Raw genomic sequence first — 21,504 nt, 5'->3', positions numbered from 1 at the left:
CACAAGACCTTGATGTTCCCTCCACACTCACCTTATGAACCATTGTCCCTAGGAAATCTCATTTAAATGTCAACCACCATCTAGGCCTGAATGAGCCATGTTCAGCCCATATCTCTTTTCTGAGTTTCAGAACTATTTCTGAACCCATCTATTAGTTATCTCTATGTGAAGCACTTCCCTGTCAATATTTCCAAATAAAATTCATTTTCATGTCCCTCCCCTAACCTGTTACATCGCTTGTATTTTTTATCTTAGTTAATGGTAGGGTCAGGGGAGTCCTTTAAATTAAAAGAGAGATGGAAAGTCAGAATAACCACTGTCCCAGAACTCTATTGCTTTGACAGATGTACTTCACCCTCATACAAGAAGGGGAGATTTAGGACTTTCTATCCAGAGAGTTGGTCTTATCAGAAACAGACCATGGGAATCACCCCACAAAAGCACCCCACCATGCTTATGGAAATATCCTGTGGACCATCAAATTCAGCTTGATCCCTCTTTTTCTCTTTCATGTTTCTCCTTAGTCTATGAATTACAGCAGGCCAATAGAGTCAACTGAAAGCTTATCTAAAATGTGAATAAAAGTAAGATTTCACTGAAGACTTCGACTCCCTTTAGACCAAAGATGAGACTCTCAAAACCAAAACCAAAAAATAAAGCAAATATTTTATCAACCCAGCAAAAATCCAGATCCGGAATCCCAGTGTGTTCATCTTAAAAAGCAAGTGCCCATTTTAAGCAACTGTGTTCTCTATAAAACACCTTCTAGTCAGGCACTCAAGGAAAGCTTTTGTGTGAATGTCACAGTCTGGTTAGATAAGGTGCATCTAGCCTGTTAATTGGTCTCTAGGCTTTATTCGTTTATCTCTTATCACTAAACTTACTGCTCCTCAGGAAACACAGAAAAACTCTCAAAAGTTGGTGAGTAGCCTCATCAGGACTTTAGCATTCTATTGGAGCATAGAATACTTGGCTGCTGGGCTAACCTGTAGAGTACAAAACTCTGGCTTAAGAGTACAGGAGTATACCTCGTCTATTTAGCAAGGCAAGGAGGAATTCCTTTTCCCCATTCAAAGGTGCCACCTGGCTCAATGAGATAGAAAGTAATTTTTTAGTTATTGTCACTTAATCTGAAAACAATCAATTAATCTCAAATGTCCAGTAATCACTGGAATAGGCAAAGAATGCGCCACACTGCATGGTTTCACTTCCAAAAATGTAAAATGCCTGATGTAGTGTTTGACACACAGCAGGTGCTCAATATATGCTCCTGTCCTTTCACTCCTTTCCTCCCCTTCTTTCTCTGCCCCCTCCCTTTCCTTCTCTGTCCATCTGTCTCTACAACCACCTCACTTACATGACCAAACGGCATAGAAAATAGGCAGAAAAGTATCCTATGGGCACAATTACCTTAGCTCAATAAGTAAAATGGGAAATCCTATTCAAGACATGAATGTGGCCGGGCGCAGTGGCTCACGCCCGTAATCCCAGCACTTTGGGAGGCCAAGGTGGGCGGATCACGAGGTCGGGAGATCAAGACCATCCTGGCTAACACGGTGAAACCCCGTCTCTACTAAAAATACAAAAAATTAGCCAGGCATGGTGGCGGAGCGCCTGTAGTCCCAGCTACTCGGGAGGCTGAGGCAGGAGAATGGTGTGAACCCAGGAGGCGGAGCTTGCAGTGAGCCAAGATGGGGCCACTGCACTCCAGCCTGGGCAACAGAGAGAGACTCCGTCTCAAAAAAAAAAAGACATGAATGCTTTGATGTCTTCAAACTTTTTTTGAGAGGCATTGGAAGACTAAAGGGAAAGAACTGGTTTTCTGGCCGAGTAGCCTTTTATTCATCCTGCAAGAGAAAATATTTCTGCATCTCATGTAGGTGCCACTCCCCAAATCTCAACACTCTAAAATCTGTTTTTCCTTCAGTAAATGAAGTGTAACTAGCCTTGTCAGGTGAGAGGAATGATTAAATGCTAGACGAAGCCCCAGCAACCTTTGAAGTGCAAGAAACTTTTATTCCACCTTTTTAGGCCTTCTTTCATAGTACCCCTTCCCCGCTCCACTTGCCTAATCCTTAGGAGTCTGTCCTGCACACTTTGCTCTCCAGAAAAAGACAACCATCCTTTCTTCATTGTTCTTCACAACCACTGATGTTTGTTATCATGCCGCTGCCTGACATCACGTATAAAGCTTTGGGTATCTCATAGGGACTACAGCTGGTATTGACCACTTTTAGGCTTCCCAACTCTGCAAAGCAAGAAGGGCAGTTTTTGTCTCTATTTAATGAACAGATAAAGTGAAGCTCAGGACTTGTTCAAGGTCATACAGCCATGAAGTGAAAAACGATGTAAGGCGGCCTTCCTGTTGGCCTTACTGAGATGATGGCACGCTAGGAGTTCTATTAGAAAGTGGCTCCATTGAACTATAAGGGAGTGAGACATAATTCCAAGATAAATGTTCCACTCTCTTAACCTGAGTTTTCCTGGCTGACCTATACAGGACCAACAGTGTGAGTTTTTAAAATTAAAAAATTGCTCTGAAAAATAGACTAGCCTATGATTTAAGTTGGGTTCCTGGACTTGTTTCACTAAAATGTCTTTCTCTGAGTCTCATGCCCAGACTCTACTAGTTGAGGAAGTAAATGGAAGAGATAAATTCTGTGGCTTTTTCAAAATGAAGTAACTTACACATACCCTTCTCAATCTCTACATTCTAGATTTGGTAGTTGATATCTAGCCAACTCATAAATACTGATGCATAAATGTCTTTAATATGTCAGATTTTAAATTATGCAAATAATGACTAGAAATTACTAGAAAGCAGATTGTTCTCATTTGCAACCTTGGAGCTAAGGGAACATGTATAACCTCTATCCATATATAAATTGATATTTCCCACACTGCTCCTGCTGATGATAGCAGGCTGTCACCAGACTGTCACCCACAGCATGTGGGTTAAAAAACGGAAAGAAAGAAGGAGAGAAGGGAGGGGAAAGGAAAGGAAGGAAGGGAGGAAGAAAGAGAGGAAAGGAGGAAAGAAGGGAAAGGGAGGAAAACAGAAAGGGAGGGAGGAAAGAAATCTCCAGCCTTTATCTAAATACTCAGTATTGAATAAGTCATTTTGAGAACTAGATAGCAGAGTCAAATTGCCTTTTTGAGTCTTGAAGTAAATTATCAGCCTAGTACAGACCCAGGCTAAGACAGATATAGCATTTAACTTCACAGGTGGCTATAATTTCTGGATTTGTGAAAGAGTGATTCCTGCTTAGTACATTCCAAAAAGGACATGAAGTTTCTTAAGGCCCTGTATAAATCAATTCACAATCATACTGAGGTAGTTTGACTGTGACTCCAAAATGTCTGAGTTTCATTTTCTCCCTGTTAGAGATGAAACCACTGACATTCATTTTTTATGGACATTTCCAGCTAAAGACTTTTTTCATAAGTTAAAATTTGAAGAGCATGAAAGAGAAATTATTCTGATTTATGATGACTTCCAATCAGGACCAATTAAGAGAAAATGAACCAGGGAAATTGGAGTGGGGGAGGAAAATAAGATCCTGCATAGTGAAAGTGTTTAAACTGAAGTTTTCTTTCCCTTACAATCCCCTGGGTAGAATTAAGCAAAGGCAGCTTCAGGATCAAGGGCCCCTGTGCCCCCAGGCCGCACCCACAACCACTCTTTCACCTCTAATCTTGCTCTAGGCACAAACAATTACCTGGGACTCGTCTATGCACCCACTGTCCTTTCATCAAGAGTCCTTCAGACATACAGAAACGCTTGTCCTTTATTACAATATTCAAGTATAATTGTAAAGGGAAATCTAGTATTACAGTGGGCTCCGCTGATTTCCTGACTTCATTCCCAGCTAAATACCTTCTGGGTTCAAGCTGAAAATCCAAGGTCTCAAATTTCTCACATTTAAAAAATATTTGTGACAGAACTGTCCTTAGATCTGAACACAAGAGGCCTCTGTGCTGGGCCGGTGCTTTACGGGTCCGCATAGCATATGCGCACGTGCACACATACACAGGCAAACACACACACACACACACACACACACACACACACACACAGAGGCACTGAAGACTGCATTCATGCCTCTGTCCCTCAGGATCTAATGTTGGCACAACACTTATATTTCCAGACATGCTCTTCATCTCTTGCCCCGTATCTCCCAGAAAAAGCATAACTTCATTCAGTTGCTGTAAAAGTTTGTGGGTTGTGGCACTGCTAATGAATAAGCACTGCTTTAGAGTATGAGGAAGATTTCAGTGGCAGAGGCACTTAAGAGACAAGACAAATTAAATAACTTGTCATATCTTTCCTCTGAGGTAGCATGAACACAATAGATTATTGCATAATGAAGTATTGTTTCCCAGGAATGCTAAATGTTTTTCTTGATTTTCTTTGTGTTCCCATTCATGGTTCCAGAGCTACTCACAAATTAGTACAATATAAGAAATTATCACACATGGTGACTGAGGAGCATCTTACAATCTTCATATTACTCTTATCTTTGTGTGTGTGTGTGTTCCTCAACCTCTAACCTATTTACATTTGTAAGTTATTTATTTTATTTGTTGTGGGGGCTATTCTGTGCTTTGTAAGATATTTACCAGTATCCCTGGCTTCTATCCACTAGATGCCAGTAATGTCTCCCTGCTCACCATTCTTTCCCCAATGCTTGTGACAACCAAAAATATCTCTAGGTATTACCAAATCTCTCCTAAGGGACAAAATTGCCACTGCCCCACTGGTTCAAAACCACTGGGCTAGATGTAACATACATGAAGCATGTTATCGTTTCTTTACACTGGCAACCTGATGCATATTGAACTCTAGAATTTCGAACAGTTTTCTTTATAAAAATATTTTATAACATTTAATTCGATATTTTTAAAATTAACTTTAAAATGTCAATTATATAAATGTGATCTCTGTAACATTTAAAATGTTATATTCATTTACTATAATTTGTATTTTACCTTTTAATTGTAATAGATTCTCTTGACTGGGGAGAAAATAACTTATTGCAAGCATAGATAAAAAGAATCTTTAATCTTTTTACACCCACTTTAATTTACATTTTTGATAAAAATATATTACAGTTTTGTCCTTTGTATAGATTACATTGTATTTTTAATCTCTTAAATTATCTGACAATAACAGAAATAGAAAATACCAAAATGAGCCAGGCGTGGTGGCTCACTCCTGTAATCCCAGCACTTTGGGAGGCTGAGGCGGGCGGATCATGAGGTCAAGAGATCGAGACCAGCTTGACCAGCATGGTGAAACCCCATCTCTACCAGCATGGTGAAACCCCATCTCTACTAAAAATACAAAAAAAATTAGCTGGGCATGGTGGTGCGGGCCTGTAGTCCCAGCTACTTGGGAGGCTGAGGCAGGAGGATCGCTTGAACCTGGGAGGCAGAGGTTGCAGTGAACTGAGATTGCACCACTGCAGTCCAGCCTGGCGACAGAGCAAGACTCCATCATAAAAAAAGAAAAAAAAATTACCAACATGAGTCTCAGAAAATCAAACAAAGAGCCTAAAAACATAAATAGAAAATCTTTTAAAAGCAGACTTTGAAAAACTGAGAACAATGAAAGTGAGTTGACACCCGTCAAGCATGACCTACTATTTTAACCAGATCACCTTGGGTGAGGTATGGTGAGGCCAGGTATAGCTCAAGAGAGAGAAACCAGAAAGAGTTTTATAGTTTTGTTCTCTGCACTATTCCCTGGGGAATTGAAAAATCATAGCCACTTGCTATGATTTTAACGTGTCCCTCACAAAATTCATGCTGAAACTCATTCCCTATTGTGGTGGTATTAAGAGGTGGGGCCTCTCGGGAGTGATTAAGTCATGAGGATTCTGCCTTCATGAATGGATAAGTGCCTTGTGAAAAGGCTGAAGGGATGCAGCTTAAGCCCCTTATGCCCTTTCGCTTTCCTCCTTCCACCATGTGAGGGTGCAGCAACAAGGCACCATCTTGGAAGTTGAGAAAGCCAGCCCTCACCAGACAGTGCCTTGATCCTAGACTTCCCAGCCTCTAGAGCTGCCAGAAATACATTTCTGTTCTTTTTAAATTACCCAGTCCCAGGCATTTTGTTATAACAGCCTAAATGGACTAAGACAACCGTGCTGGGGAAGCACTGGTGTGTGTCAGAGGAAGGAGACTGTAGGCAAATGCCTTCATTGTGGTTTCTGTGGGAAGGAAAGGACGAGGCCAGCAAGCAGGCTGAGGACTGGCTACTTTGAAAAAATTCAGCAGGCTGGGAAATAGGGGTAAACTCTGGTTGCCTAATATCCTGACCCTGGGACAATTAGAGCAGGTATAGTGGCCCAGAGTGTGAAAGCCCAATCAAGCAGATGCTTGGGGTGCAGACTTAATGGAATGCTCAAGAAGGGGAACTGACCAGCCTCTAGTCGGTGACTCAAAACTAGATCAAGACAGCATTTTAAAAAACTGTTTCACATGCACATGTATAACTCAGGAATAGGATTTTACAAATTATTTAACAAAGATGGAAAGTTTTTCTCAAAAGACAATAAGTGGAACAGACCATATACACTCCCAGCAACTTCATCCTCTCAACTAAGCAAAGATTTAATTAATTACTGACCAAAACAATGAAAGGGAAAGTTAGGCTCCGTCTGTACTTCTTGGCCTGATTTGGAAACTATTAGGTGTGGAACTGATTTAACTTGATTCAAAAAGGCCTTGAAATGCCTCACAGAAAAGTATATATACTAGGGAATAAATGATAGATGAGGAAATCACAATGAAGGGAAAATAAAGAGATAGAGAGAGATGCATCTCTGTTCTCCAGATAAGTAACTATATAAAAGCTCATATCTTTAGGGATACTATAAGATTTGTTGACATAAGCCACAAATGTGACTCCCTGGTGATCAAATCAAAGAGTTAATCATTATTGGTTTCAAGAGTCACAAAATACCTATCAGAAAATAAACACATTTAGTTGTTCAGAAAAAAAAAAAAAAATCTACCTTCTCTAGAAACTGGAAACCTGAGGAGAATCCATTCTAGATTCTTGGAGCTGAAAACCATCTGTGTAGTGGGAACCACAGCTCATATTTTAGCAGGAGGTTTTCTAGTCCCCATGTTAGCTAACAGATTCTTTTCACCTTAGGATTTCCCTTCATAGGAATGTACTGGAGCCAATGGTACAGTTGTTGTCACCCAAGCTTATTGTCTGTCAGCCTTACCAGACTTCCCAGGTGGGGAGCCAGGTCCGGGAAGGCAGGTGCACAAATGCAATCACTAACTAGCAGAAATACATCTCAACTGCCAACACTGCCTGCAGCACCGGGGAATCCCTCTTGCAATACATGCACCATACCTAACCCTCTCTATCTTCCCCACATTGTGGACACGGAAAATGGTCTCTATATCACTTCTGGATGCTAACAGGCATCTTATCACTGAACAAATGATATTATAACCCAAAATTAGAAAGGGAGAAATCCTGTTTATCCATTTCAAATCACATATTTGCACTCAATAAAATTAACTGCTTCTATTATCTCAACAGCAACCATCACAAAATAGCACATTCCGTGGGCGAGGAGAGGTGTGCATTACACTTTCCAAGAAGAACCACATTCTTATAACCAATTAAACTCATTGCAGTTGAATAGTCTAACAATTCGTACCAACACATATTTCAAGTTACCACTTCAGTACAATTTGTTTACAATTATCAGGGTTACAAATGGCCTTCCAAATCAGTTCCTGGGGAGACCTGACAAAGTTTTCTGTCAAGTATATACTGGCTCAGCAGGGCAATTTCCAATCTGTCCCTAGAACTCTACAGGAAGTCAATTTCCAAGTTGCAACAAGTATCTAACCTATACATGCCTTTCATGTGATGTGTGAGCTGTCATTTCCACACTGGACCACCTACTCCACCTACTCTAAGGCTACTTATTTTAACTCTCGTTTCCCCCGGTTGTGAAATTTTTTTAAAGGCACTCATTGATCTCTGATAAATTGGTTTAAAAAAATCCCCGCACCCCTCTGCAAAGCATACAAACAAAAAAGCCATCTATTTCTGCAGGCTTGACATTACACAGAATTTTTTTCGGAATGGCTACAATCCTTTTATTTCCACTACGCCTAATTTTTTTGTTTGTCTGTTTCACAACCATTCATATTTGGTGAGTGCTTATTATTGCTGAGTACTGCCTTAAGTGCTTTGCTCCACATGTATTACATCGTTTTATGACCAGGACAATCCTATGAAGTCAGTCCACTGTACAGATAAGGAAACTGAAGCTTGAATGAGCTGAATAATTCATCCAAGGTAACCAAATAAGACAAAGACCCAGTGTTCAAACTCAAGTCTGTCTAACCACAGAACTGACATTTTTAACCATTAAGCACCTTAACAATTGTGCTATTACTATTACTTTTACAGATGTATGATTTGATTTGCTGCTTTAATCAAATGTCTGTGTATGCATAAGTAACCACACACGTATACATACTGTATTCCAAGTACATCATGAATTAAATAAACTTTTGAAGACTCGCCAAGGAACTTTGCAAACCTGCTTGTTTTAATTTTTAAAATAAGGTGTATTGGATGTTTCATTTTAAGTTAATATAGACTCATTAGAGAAATTTGAGGATGTGAACAAAAGAAAAAAATCATCCAAATTCTCATGCTCAAAAACTAATATTTTCTAAACCATAAATCATAATATTTTGGTTAGAAAACATTCTATGGGAATATATATTTTAAATTTTAAAGAACTGATTTTAAAATATTTTTGACATAAAGATTAGCAGACTTAGTAGTCACACAGACATTGGTTCGAATCCCAGCTCTACCACTTCAAAAGCTATTTGACCTCCTGAGCCAGGGTTTCCTTCTATGTGAAATAAGAATGATAATTATTCCTACCCCACCTGGATGTTGTAAAAATTGAATGAGACAATATGTAAGAGAATCTTGGCAAATATTTAGTGTTCAAAAGAAGATGGTGGCAGTGGACATGTTATACATACATATTTTATCTCTCTGAATCCCTGCATTAAAACAGACAAAGTAATCAGATAGCAAACCAAAACTCCATGGCTAACATTTACAATGAAATTAGAGGACTACATTTCTCTACAAACCTCAAATATCAGCCAGTGAGGACAAACCACCAACAGCTGCAAGACCAGAGTGCTACCAGTGTCCGTGCAGAAGAAGGCAGAGAGAATCAAAAACAAAGCACTGTGTGCCCATTTGGAAACAGCTACTGAAACTGGGAGGTTTATCCAATCCAACAATGGGCAGTACAAGGGGGCTCGTGGTGGGAACTGGAGGAACCTTAGGAATCTAACACTTATGAGCCTTCCTCCAGGATGGAGCTCCCTTCCAGGAAAAGGCCTTGCACTGAGGTGAAACTGCTGGAATGGAATCAAAACTGAGCAAATTAGGCCCAATAGAGACAAAAGAAAGAAATGATCCAGATAAAAGCGGAGGAGGAAAACAGAACCAGGAAGTCTTGGAATACAACAGAAGAGGGAACTCTCCAAAGTTAGAAAAGCCAGTTAGAAGAACCAGGCCTCTAAAATTTCAGAAAACTGATCTCACATAAAAATGAGCAGCAGAAACGTATTGAAGTCAAGTCCCATGCAAAGTTATTATAAGATAAAAGAGAATAAGGAGCAGAATAACATCACTATAGATAATAAAAGCATATCAGAAAGACAGGGACAGATCAAAACTGTAATGTATTTCAAAATGAGCTAAAAGACATTAAGAACATGATACAAGATGTAAAAGAACAGCATAAATCAGAATTAGAAAAACTCAGAAATCAGGTGACAGAACATAGGAAAGAATTATAAATAAATGAAAAAGTCATTTCTGAAGTGAAGACTAAACTAGAAGGAACACAAAAGCAAATAAGAACTAAATATGCCTGAAAAGAATATTTTGTGAAAAGGAAAAAATAAAATAAAAAAGAAATAAAGAAAAAGGACTAAAGATAAATTGACGAAGAGAAGATAGGAAAAGAAGGTTCAAATTATACAATATAGGAATCCCTGAGGAAGAAAATTGAAATAAGGAAGAGAAAAAGTAATAAAAACAATGAATCAAAAATACTTTCCTGAAATTAAAAAAGAAAATTGAAACTATATATTGAAAAAACACACCACAAATCTAAGAATATCAACTCAGAATGACCAACAACAAGGTATTCTAATAAAAATCATTGGATTTTAAAGCAAAAAGTTTATTGAACATCCTAGAAAAAAAAAAGGCAAGTGATTTATAAAGAAAAAATTAGGTTATCATCAGACGTTACAACAGCAGTACATTATGACAGAAGAAAACAGAGTAGCCTAATTAATATACTCAATGTCTATAGGAAATATTTTTAAAGGACTTTTTCCCAGTAAAAGTGACTTTCAGATAGAAAGAACATAAACAAACTGTCATCAATATGCAGGAACTCAAGGAATATTATTCCCATGAGCCCTTACTGAGGAATATACTAGTAATGAGCTTCAGATAATCCAAATCACTAGACAGACATAGACATAAGGACTGATGAGTAGGACTAAATACAGTATGTAAAACATACAGTTACTATAGAACTAAGATAAAATGAGCTTTAATAAAAGGGGAAAGTATAGTATTAAAGACTACATGTTTAGATAATATAGATATAGAATAGCTATAACACTTAATGGGGAGAATGGAGAAAGTATATGCAAAAACAATTTAGTTATTTTCAGTAATTATATTGCCAGTGATCTATTAGTATTGTTTGGGTATGTAATAGTAGAATTGGGTAAATGATTAATTATGCAATGTTCTGATTCTATGATCCCCTGTGTCCTTGGGAACTAAGATTTTGGTATGCAAGAAAGGAAATACAGATGCAATGTGGAAGTTAAGTTAAAAAAAAAAAAAACTGTGTTCTGGAATTTAAATTAAAACTATCAGTGTCAACTCATGAAATAACTTTGTCCACTGAAGATGCTTAAAAACAACAACCATCTCTAGCAAACAGGTTGTGGCTTTAAAGTAACATTTCCCCCCAAAACAACACCCAAGTGTTCTTGAAGAAGTGGCTATTTCCATGTCTATGGTAAGAAATGTACGAGATGCACCTGGAAAACCCTGTCATGCCAAATAGCAAAACAAAATTATCAGTCATGTTAAAAGAACTTGATGGCATGGTGGCTAACGTGTGTAATCTCAGCACTTTGGGAAGCCAAAGGGGGTGGATCAGTTGAGGTCAGGAGTTCAAGACCAGCCTGGCCAACATGGCGAAATGCCGTCTCTACTAAATATACAAAATTAGCTGGGCATGGTGGCAGGCGCCTATAATCCCAGCTTCTCGGGAGACTGAGGCAGGAGAATCACTTGAACCCGGGAGGCGGAGGTTGCAGTGAGCTGAGATTACACCACTGCACTCCAGCCTGGGCAACAGAGCAAGACTCCATCTCAAAGATAAATAAATAAACAAACAAACAAATAAATAAATAAAAGAACTCGAAAGCCAACCTGAAGAAGCTCCCACTAGCCAAATGCAGGACAATTTAAGCTTCGGTGAAGATATTTGAATGGATCGAATGGGGATTGAAATTTCATCTTTCAGAAGGGATCAACACGACTCTGGATCCAGCTGCCAATTTGTAGAAATACAGAGGACAAAGGAAAGTGTTAAAAGGAAAAATACAGGCGATAAGAAATTTTGCAGATCAAATCCCTCAGGTTCTTCAGTGAATATCCTTCAGGTTCTTCAATAAATAGTTTGTGAGGAAAAGAAAGGGATAGGGGGAGGACCTGCAGATTTAAAAATATTTAGAAGTCTAAAAATTTGAAAAATAGGCAACACAAAATTATAGTGGCTAGGGATACACAATTTTGATGAAACTATAAAGAACTGCCAAAAAATGCTTATTATAGAATTAGGATAGTGGTTACTTTGAAGTGAAAGAGAAGTGTTGAAACTGGAATGGGCTCCTTGGGTAGCCAGAAAAGTTCTATTTCTAAAGATGGGTAATTATTTCAACAAATGCCTCGCTCATTAATCTACACAGTTCTGTGTGATTTTTCTGTAACTGTGTTTCATTTTACAACAGAAATAATAAACAAATACATGCTAAATAAATATTAGCTATACTTAAAATCAAACTGAAAATATTTTGTAATATTCTAACATAATAAGAAGTAGCTAAATGGTAGAAAACAGAGCTTCAAAATTAAGACATTCTAAGAAAATCTCTCTGATTCTCTGATTACCACTTAACGTTTTTTGGAATACATGGGTGCCTAGCACTGAGCTTGAACCAAGGCCCAAACCCAGTTCTCCCTGGGATGTTTTAGCTTTTAGAAGAGCTCCCTCTTCTTTATTTAGAAATAATAAGCGACATACAACATCGCTGGTCAGGCTCCCCAGCACGCCAACTCTGGGACAGAGAGCTGCATGCATGAAGCTTATTGGGGAGTGCTCAAGGGACCAACATCTGTGAGGAAGTGAAGGAAGACGGATTACACCAGTGAAAGAATGCAATTGCGATGCAGGCAGACCTCAGACAGTCCCATGAAAGTCCTGAAGCTAGAATAAGTATTCAGAGTTGTCCCACCTTGAGGCAAGGAGCATGGGACTTTATTACACACAATTTGTTCTGGGCCCCAACAACCAGTCATAGATGAGGGCTGCTCTAGGGAAAGGAGTGTGAGCTACTTTGGGCCAAGTAGATCTCTTCCTTTGAGGGTAATTCCCAGACAGTCATTCAGGTCCATGCTGTCAACCACCAATTTCCCAGGTGTTTGGAATGAGTGCCTGCATCCTGAAGGAAGATCTAGACAGTGACCCACCACCAAGAGCAATTCAACCATTTTGCTCTCTTCAGTCAATCTATGTGTCAAGCATACTTTGTCTCTAGAAGCTTGCATTTCACCTTGCTCCTTCAGTACCTTTTGAGCCTATGTTCTGAAGAAGAGTTTCGCTTCAAACTTTCAAAGAAGTCAAGAAGTTTGGCCTTTAAAAGATTTTCTATGCATATCAAAATTCAATTTATGTGAAAAGTTGCAACACATTACTATTATCACAACATTGTTACTGATTCAATCAACACTTATTGAATGCAAAGCCTTAGGAACCCAGTGGTAAACACAGTCCCCTTTTGACTAAAGTTTACTGTTTCCTGCTTATTCACTCAATGTTGTTCAATGCTGCATAATGATGACATTCTCATATGTTCTGAGTAATCCTTCATTCACTTCCATTCTGGGGATAAATGTTACAGATGATATTTATGCCATTCTTAAAAAATCAGTAACATTTCAATTTTTCTGTGACATTTCTTCTCTGTGCTAAATGGTTTCTTTAACTTGATATCTACTTGAGATTGCGTCAGAAGAATGAGGCAGGGGCTTTAGATAGCAATTCAAGATAGACTTCCTGATGTCTTTATAACAATCGGGTTTCATACTCTTGAGACAGTTGAAAAAAGAAATCATACTACCTGTGTTTGCAATCGTTCCACACCATTCACTTTTTTGCATAAATACATAGAACATGTGTTGGGATTTAATTCTCTAGGGGTGTTTCACATTTCTGCATGTTAAGACATAATGCTTGGACTGTGGAACATACTTCTCACTTTATAATGTTGATTATTATTGTTATTTTTATCATTCTTTAGCTTTTTTCTCATCATTGATTTACATGCTGGTGTCCTCCACACTATTAGGAACTGCTTCCGAGTAGGGGACAACATTTTATCCATCTTTTTGCCTCCAGGCATAGTGCAGTCCCTTGAACATGGAAGAGACTCAATAAGTGTGTTAAAATAAATTGAACTTCAGTACATAGAACTGTGCTGTGATTTATGCATAATATTAAAACTTTGCCCTAGCAAATGTTAAAGCTGTTGTTTTGCATTTCTACAAGAGTTCAATAGAACTTTTGGAATTCAAAGTTCCAAATATAAATTTCACTGGCTTTAAATAATTGTTTAATAATAAAATCCAGTATTAAGTAAAATAAGATTTTCTTGTACAAATTGTTTCTATCTTTTGTAAAAGCAATCTGGCAATATTTATCAATTTTTTAATCTATTTGTATACAAGTTCTTATGTAAGAATGTATCCTAAATAAATAATCTTAAATATAAACAAATATGTAGCCAAAATTGATGTTGAGTTTTCACTGTTTTCTCTTTAATCCTTCCTGGAAACCTGGATGGTCCAAGTTATCTTTACTCACTGTACTTCTGTAATTTAGGGAATATATTCTATATAGAAAAGGGGCTTCCAGTGTCCCTCAATTTTCATTTTCCAAACTCAAAAAAGAAACAAAACAAAACAAAATTTGAACCTTTAGCAAAAAGGTTGGCTATCTATTTAGGTTATTTATGGCTACTAATTGTTATCAGTACACAGAGATTTTAGGAATAGGTGTAGATTCCTGACAACTGTATAAATGAACACATAAAGATGTAATTTTGACAAGTGTTTTAATTTCACATCCTGATTTGGCCTTTGTGCCTGTTGGAAGACAACATTTGTTCTCTTTGATAAGCAGTAGAAATTTTATCAGATTTTGTAAAAATTAATGAAGTACAAGAAGTCAGAGACAAATGTTCTGTGATACCACTTTGCTAGAGCAAGATGACAGGAAAGCTGCAGGTTAAGGGCTCCCTAGGGAGTTTCTGAGCACTCATGAGGGAGAGTTGGAAGATCTGGAGATGCAGTGCACGAGCTGGGAATCCCTTCTTGGTGGACTATGGGAAATTACCATAGTCCACAGGTAATTTCTTCTCTCTTCCAGCTGCCATCTAACTATAGAGTAGGGGATCCGCAAAGAGTCTCCTATGAGCTCTTGAAAGAATTCTCCTTTCCCTCCTGGCCTTCTACTAGGTGAGTGCAAACAGTGCTGCCCCCAAACATCCTTGAACTTGAGGCAGGTTAAACTATGTAGCAGCTTCAGTTTCCCCCGTCAGCACCACAAATACTTAACTCCAGGCCCAGTCTGTAGCAAAGACCATAGTTGCCACCTGTCTTAGTCTGTATTGCTATAAAGGAATACCCAAGGCTGGGTAATTTATAAAGAAAAGAGGTTTACTTGGCTTACAATTCTGCAAGCTAAACCATAGCACCAGCATCTGCTTCTAATAAGGGCTTCAGGCTGTTTCCACTCATAGCAGAACGTAAAGGGGAGCCAGTGTGTGAGAGATCACATGACAAGAGAGGAAAGCAAGGGCAGGGGAGGTGCCAGATTCTTTTTAACAACCCGCTGTCCGGGGAACAAACAGCAAGAGCTCACTTACTACCACACGAGTGGCACCAAGCCATTTGTGAGCGATCTGCTCCCTGAGCCAAACACCTCCCACTAGACCCCATCTCCAACACTGGAGATCAAATTTCAACATGAGATTTGGAGGGGACAAATATTCAAACCATAGCACTCCCTTCTTCACCCAGGACCTAGAAGCAAGGCCTGACCACTATGAAAGTAACGACGGTATTAATACACGGCTTTGAAGTCATTAGCTATATTCAGAATAAGAGGACTATGGAAGGAGACCATCCTTAGTCTCATTTAATAATAGTAAATTGATCCGAATTCAAAAATAGCTTTCTGTTGCAGAGAAGTAAAATTCTTCTAAAGGATTTATTTCAAAGCTGTGCTAATTAATCCCTGGAGCTAGACAAGGGTGTCGTTTCATGCTGTTCCTGAGAAAAAGCCTCTCTCAGGGCACCAGCATTTCTCTCCTAGCCTCTGAGGCTCCAGGGGGCCGGCACAGCTGCAGTCTGGCCACCACCCCTGGGCAGAACCTGCAGAAGCTTCCTTTCTGTTCCTCTCAAGTAGCTTAGCAGACACTCCAAAAATGGATAAAAATGTAAGCAGACGCAGGATAGGATGTAGGGAGAAGAGCTCAGGAATTCCAGAACTTTACAACACTGAAAAATTTTACGGGCTCTGAATAAAGTACATATATATACGCATAATTTCAATTCTCCTTTCTCTTTATCTCATGGGATGAGGGGAAGAGGTTCCATAGTTACCAAGGGAACAAAATTTCAGAATCATAGCCTTGGGGATAAATGTCCAAATTTCCCTGGTGTTTCACAATATTGAAATAGAGAGGCCACTTGTAGCTGTAGAGGTATCAAACTGGGCCAGCCACGGTAGCTCACGCCTGTAATCCCAGCACTGTCTGTGATTTGACCAGGAAATTGAGACCAGCCTGGGCAACATAGTGAGACCTCGTCTTTACATTTTTTTAAAAAAATTAATCAATGTATTAGTCCGTTTACACACTGCTGATTAAAGACATACCCGAGACTGGGAAGAAAAAGAGGTTTAAATGGACTTACAGTTCCATATGGCTGGGAGGTCTCAGAATCATGGCGGGAGGCAAAAGCGACTTCTTATACGGCAGTGTCAAGAGAAAAATGAGGAAGAAACAAAAGCGGAAACCCCTGATAAACTCATCAGATCTCGCGAGACTTATTCACTGTCACGAGAATAGCATGAGAAAGACAGGGGAAAGAATTGCCTCCCCTTAGGTCCCTCCTACAACACGTGGAAATTCTGGGAGATACAATTAATTCAAGTTGAGATTTGGATGGGGACACAGCCAAACCATATCAATCAACAAATTTTTTTTTAATAAAAAATAAAGAAATATTAAACTGTACTTTGGCCAAGGCCTCTTCAGGGGAGGAGAAAGACGAATCCATCAGCATCACTATTTGGGATAAAAGAGAATATGATGGAGCCTTAGGAAGATAAAACATCAATTTATGCAACCAATATCATCTACAAGTTAGGAAAAGAGGAAGTACCCATGGAGTGATATTTTGAAAGCTGAATAAATGCCAAGATGAGGAAGAGCCTTTGGGAACAGAGAATTGCATGAGGGAAAGAGGAGCAGGGCAAGTGAGCCAGCAGAGTTCAGGAAAGCTGTAGCATGGATATTGATTAATGAAGATAGCTGAGAATATGTCTGGAGAGACAAGCAGGGGCCATACCAAAGTCTCAACTTGATGTCTTGGGCAGTGGGGACTCAGGCCATCAACTCAACTGTGTCCTGAGATGTAACTAGTAGTTACAGGACATTAAAGGTAGAGAAACATAATGTACTGCAGTCAAGACAGCCACATCCTTGGAAGGGAGGATGTGGAAACCCACCTCTACACTGCCCTAGGGCAAGCCTTGTGCCCAGAGGCTCCAGTCCCACCGCTGACATTTATTCACTGTGTGAGCAAGTTAGCTAATCTCTCTGGAATTCCCCTTTTAATTCCTGTATGGTGGTGGATATTTATACCTATTTTGCAGGGTTGCTGTAACAATTAAGCGAGTTAATAATATAGGTAAAATCATGTATAGTATAATATCTGGCATGTAAATACTCAGTGAATGCAATTTTATTTTATCTTCTCCTTTATTCCATATTTTTATGTGACCATAACCCTACTGTAATGAATTTCTATCCTTTTCACCTGTTCAAGTCTAACTTGATTTGTTTATTCGCTTATTCATTAGTCCATTCATTCAGTGATGGTTATTAAGGGCTTGTCATGTACCAGGAAATGCGATACGGGTTGAAGATGAATATGGCAGTGCCCACTCTATTAGAAAAGGGAAATAAATAACTACACAAAGGCAATGTAAAAATTATATGAAATCTCCCTTCACCGCTCCAGTTGTAAGTGATCAATCATCTCTCTGATTTTTTATGCCACTTTCATCACTTATGGCAAAATTACCTTGAAATGTAGTTAACTTTTCAAGTGACTGTGACTCTTTTCCCCAACCAGATGTAAGTTCCGTAAGGAAGGGCACTATAGCTCATCATTGTTGTAATTTCCTCGGTGCCCTGATCATGCGAATTCCATAAATACATGTTAGTGATTGTGATAAGATGAAGAGGCAGGACCTTATTCACTCACACAGTTATGCAGACGAATTCCTGTCATTAACATGCTAACATTTTGCTCCCCATTTTGTGACTTACCATGGTATCCATGTCAAAGAAAACAAGGCAAGCATTATAAGTTAACGTCCATAAGACTAATGTGTCCTTGTCCATTACCTACAAATAATCATATTCCTAAACTTCAACACTTCTGAAGTCTTCATTCTCACCCCTACCCCACTTATAGTCTGTGGATGGGTGACCTAGCTTTTTCTTTCACATAAAAAGTAAAATGTACTGAATGAACATTCCTCAGATTTTTCGTCTCCTGTCCCTCACCTACACACCCATTTATATCTCCAACTACATTTCTTCTTCCCCATCCTGTCTTCATTCTTGCTTAGCATTACGCACGTCAACTCTCCTCTGATTTTGATTTTTTCTCAAATACAGATGAAACTTAATTCTTCACTTATTCTTCCCTATTGCAAGCCCAATATATTTTTTAAGCCTTTTTCTGATGGCTACTTCCTTGGAGCAAATAAGCATGTTCAAGTGTCTCTAAGTAATTAAAAAGTAAGAAAGACGATGAAGGAGGGGAAGGAAGATGAAGATAAAAACCACTCTTTGACTGATTCCCCTCCACTACCTTATCTCTTCTCTCTATTCAGAGCCAACCTTAGTTTGAGTGTAGGTGCATTTTTAATGACTTTCCTCAAATTACAAAATGACTACAGTCTCAATGCAGAAGTCTTAGAAAACATATTTCACAAACATTTTTTATGTCTGTATATTTTCTTCAACATAATTTTAAGGGTTGTGTATTTTTTTAAGACTGAATCCTAAATTGCTTAACCAATGCCTTACAGTTGCACATCAAAGTTGTTTCCAGTTTTTTTCTTATAAACAATTCTATGATTAGTATCTGTAGATGTACTTCTTTTTACATATCTGTGATAATTTACTTACGAACAAAATGCAATTTCTTGGCCAGAGACCACATTTTGGAGGAGTTTAATGTATTCACAGCTAACCTGCCTTGAAAGAGTTCACTTAATATCTATCCTTCTTCTCCCAATGTTCTCTCTTCAGCCCACTGAGGTTACATGGCAGTGGCAAGAGAAAAATGAAGAAGCAGCAAAGTGGAAACCCCTGATAAACTCTTCAGATCTCGTGAGACTTATTCACTATTGTGAGAACAGCATGGAAAAGACTGGGGAAAGAGTTTCGTCCCCCTGGGTACCTTCCACAACACGTGACATCACTAAATCTCTTTGAATTGCCCTCCAAGTGTCCAGTTTTTAGATTGGACTCACTAACCCTAAAGCATTTGGAACTCACTAACCAAAAAGCATTCAGCACCATTGACAATCCCTTTCCACCTCCATGAAATTTTCTCCCCTCTTGTTTTCTGTCACATTACTGACCTTTGTTTTCTATTTTGCCTTTCTGTGCCTCCACCACCCCAGTCAGTCTTTTCCATATTCATTGTGCCGCCCATTAAAGTTGTTATACTGTCCTTGACCTTCTTTACAGTGTATTTGATCTTCCTGGGCAATCCCATCAACCAAAATATTAAACTACCACCTAGAAACAGATACTTCCAAAATCTCAACTTTCAGTCTAGAAATTTGTCTCCTTAGCTGGACATTGTCTTCAAACTCAATATTTCTAAAATTGAACTCGTTATTTTCCACCCAAATTTTTCCTTTGCCTGCATTTTATATTTCACTTATGATGGCTCTATGATAGTACCTAGCTGTCTCCACCTCTGGTTATTTATCAAGTTCTACTCCTGTTCTCCTAGAGTTCTCCTGTCCTCTAAATGTGAACGAACTGTGATACATCCATTATACAGCACATTATATTTTAAACAATGATCAGCCTTCCATATTTTTCTGTAACCTATTGTTCTCTGCTCTCTATGTCATGTCCACACTGGGAACTAGGTCTGCGTCCACAGTAGACAGGACAATAATTATTTTTGTTACAAGGAGAGATATAAATTAATAACGTGCTTTTTTATATTAAATAAATGTTTGTTGAATTGAATGAATGAATGATGGTATTTTGCTCCTTGGCAAAATTCTTAAGTAGGCGATATCTTTGGTGTTTGCCTTCCTTTTCCTCATCCCTTCTATTATTTCTCCCTCTCCCAAGGCACTCAAGCCTTTCATGTTGACCAATTCTCTTGTGAAATAGAAAAAGTGACTTGATACAAACTGTCCTTATGAGATGCGTGATAACTCTCTCTGGAATATTTGCATGTTGAGAAGACAACGGGATAGCAAAATTTAACAAAAGCAGATGAATGGCAAGGGGAGGACAATTTGGGATGCACCAGAGGATGTTTGCAGCCATCTCATGTTGTCTGTGTGTAGCAGAGACAGAATTCTTACATGATATAGTAGTAATTAAAATTCTTTTAATTTGAAAAGACATATGAGAGTAGATTCCAGTGTCTCTCGTCCACTATATAGAAACCATGGTCTTAGCTCACCCTCTTGATTGCCAGCTCAGTGACACGGGCCATGTTGTGGAAGTCAGTGGAGAGGAAGCCCCTGTAAGGGATAAAAACAAAGTTACATTCCCATGGTCTAAAACAGTCCTCGCAGTACATAGTTTTGCTATGTCAATAAGCCACATATCTCAATATCTCATTCTAGAAACTATTGTGTCCTTTATTCAATAGTTTAAAGCAGGAGGGAAAAAAATCTTCAAACATGCTAATTCTACACACAGTTCTTGCACTAAGTCATTAAAATCCCTCTTCAAAGCTTTGCAGGTACTTAAGTGGATTTAAAGGAAAGTGCAGGACAGTTCGTGTTTCAAGAATTATATAATACTCAGTCGGCTTAGCCCATGTTTTTTCTTTTCAAACTCACAGTGGCCCCCAGCTTTATGTGGAGAATACTGTGCTCACAGTAATGCTGATAGGCACAGCAGTCTCCTATTTCAGGCCACAAGATTCCTCATTACACACAGCTAATATAATGTTCTGCGTTGACACACTGGGTTCTCCCCAAACATCACTACATTCAATGTTGTTTCATAGGTGAAAAGAGGAAATTTCAGGGTAGGATCAGGACAACAAGAAACTGGTGTTTGAAGTGCTATGACATTATTTCACAAACTGTATATCTCAATCCAAGGATATTTTATATAGTAGACACTATAAATTTCACTTCACCTTTTTTTGGTATCTGCTGAAATGTATTTTCTTTTATTCCTGTGAAGACATTAGAATGAAAAATTGAAGTGTTCCCATCTTGCCAAATAGTAATCCTTCATTTCACTGAAATCCGCACTTGCCACTGTTGCTTTCAAAAGCAGCAGTATTTGGCAAATGACCCCACTGAAGATTCTGTTTCTCTTATCCCCACCAACAATATGTGTATGAAGAAGGCAAATATGCAGTCCTGCTTGTCATCCTCATTTGTACTTCTCCTCAGAAGTATCTCCTCCAAACACAGTACTGTATTTATTAATCTGTGTAACATTTATTATAAACTATGTGCAAGGAATTTGTATTCCTCATTATTCCCCTCTTGACTTCCTAGAATTCTCTGCCAGGTCTTTTTTTCTTTC

General features: G+C 38.7%; 1 protein-coding gene across 2 annotated transcripts in view; it reads right to left on the bottom strand.

Annotated features, from left to right (window-relative positions):
* DERA (deoxyribose-phosphate aldolase) overlaps positions 1–21,504 on the bottom strand; it is a 358,665-nt gene that overhangs the window by 144,257 nt on the left and 192,904 nt on the right. Inside the window, exon 8 of one of the 2 annotated variants that reach the window (XR_010135729.1) lies at positions 20,417–20,477. Coding sequence is in view for 1 of the 2 variants with exons in the window: in XM_054526891.1 (XP_054382866.1) it covers positions 20,460–20,477 (18 nt within the window). In the remaining variant the exon portion in view is untranslated. Of the gene's footprint in view, positions 1–20,321; positions 20,478–21,504 lie in introns of those variants that run through there. The other variant, XM_054526891.1, reaches the window with a different exon arrangement.

Source organism: Pongo abelii, chromosome 10 (genome assembly GCF_028885655.2).
Source record: "Pongo abelii isolate AG06213 chromosome 10, NHGRI_mPonAbe1-v2.0_pri, whole genome shotgun sequence".
Lineage (NCBI taxonomy): Eukaryota > Metazoa > Chordata > Mammalia > Primates > Hominidae > Pongo > Pongo abelii.
The sequence above is the reverse complement of the archived record's forward strand: the minus strand, read 5'-3'. Positions and strand labels throughout refer to the sequence as shown.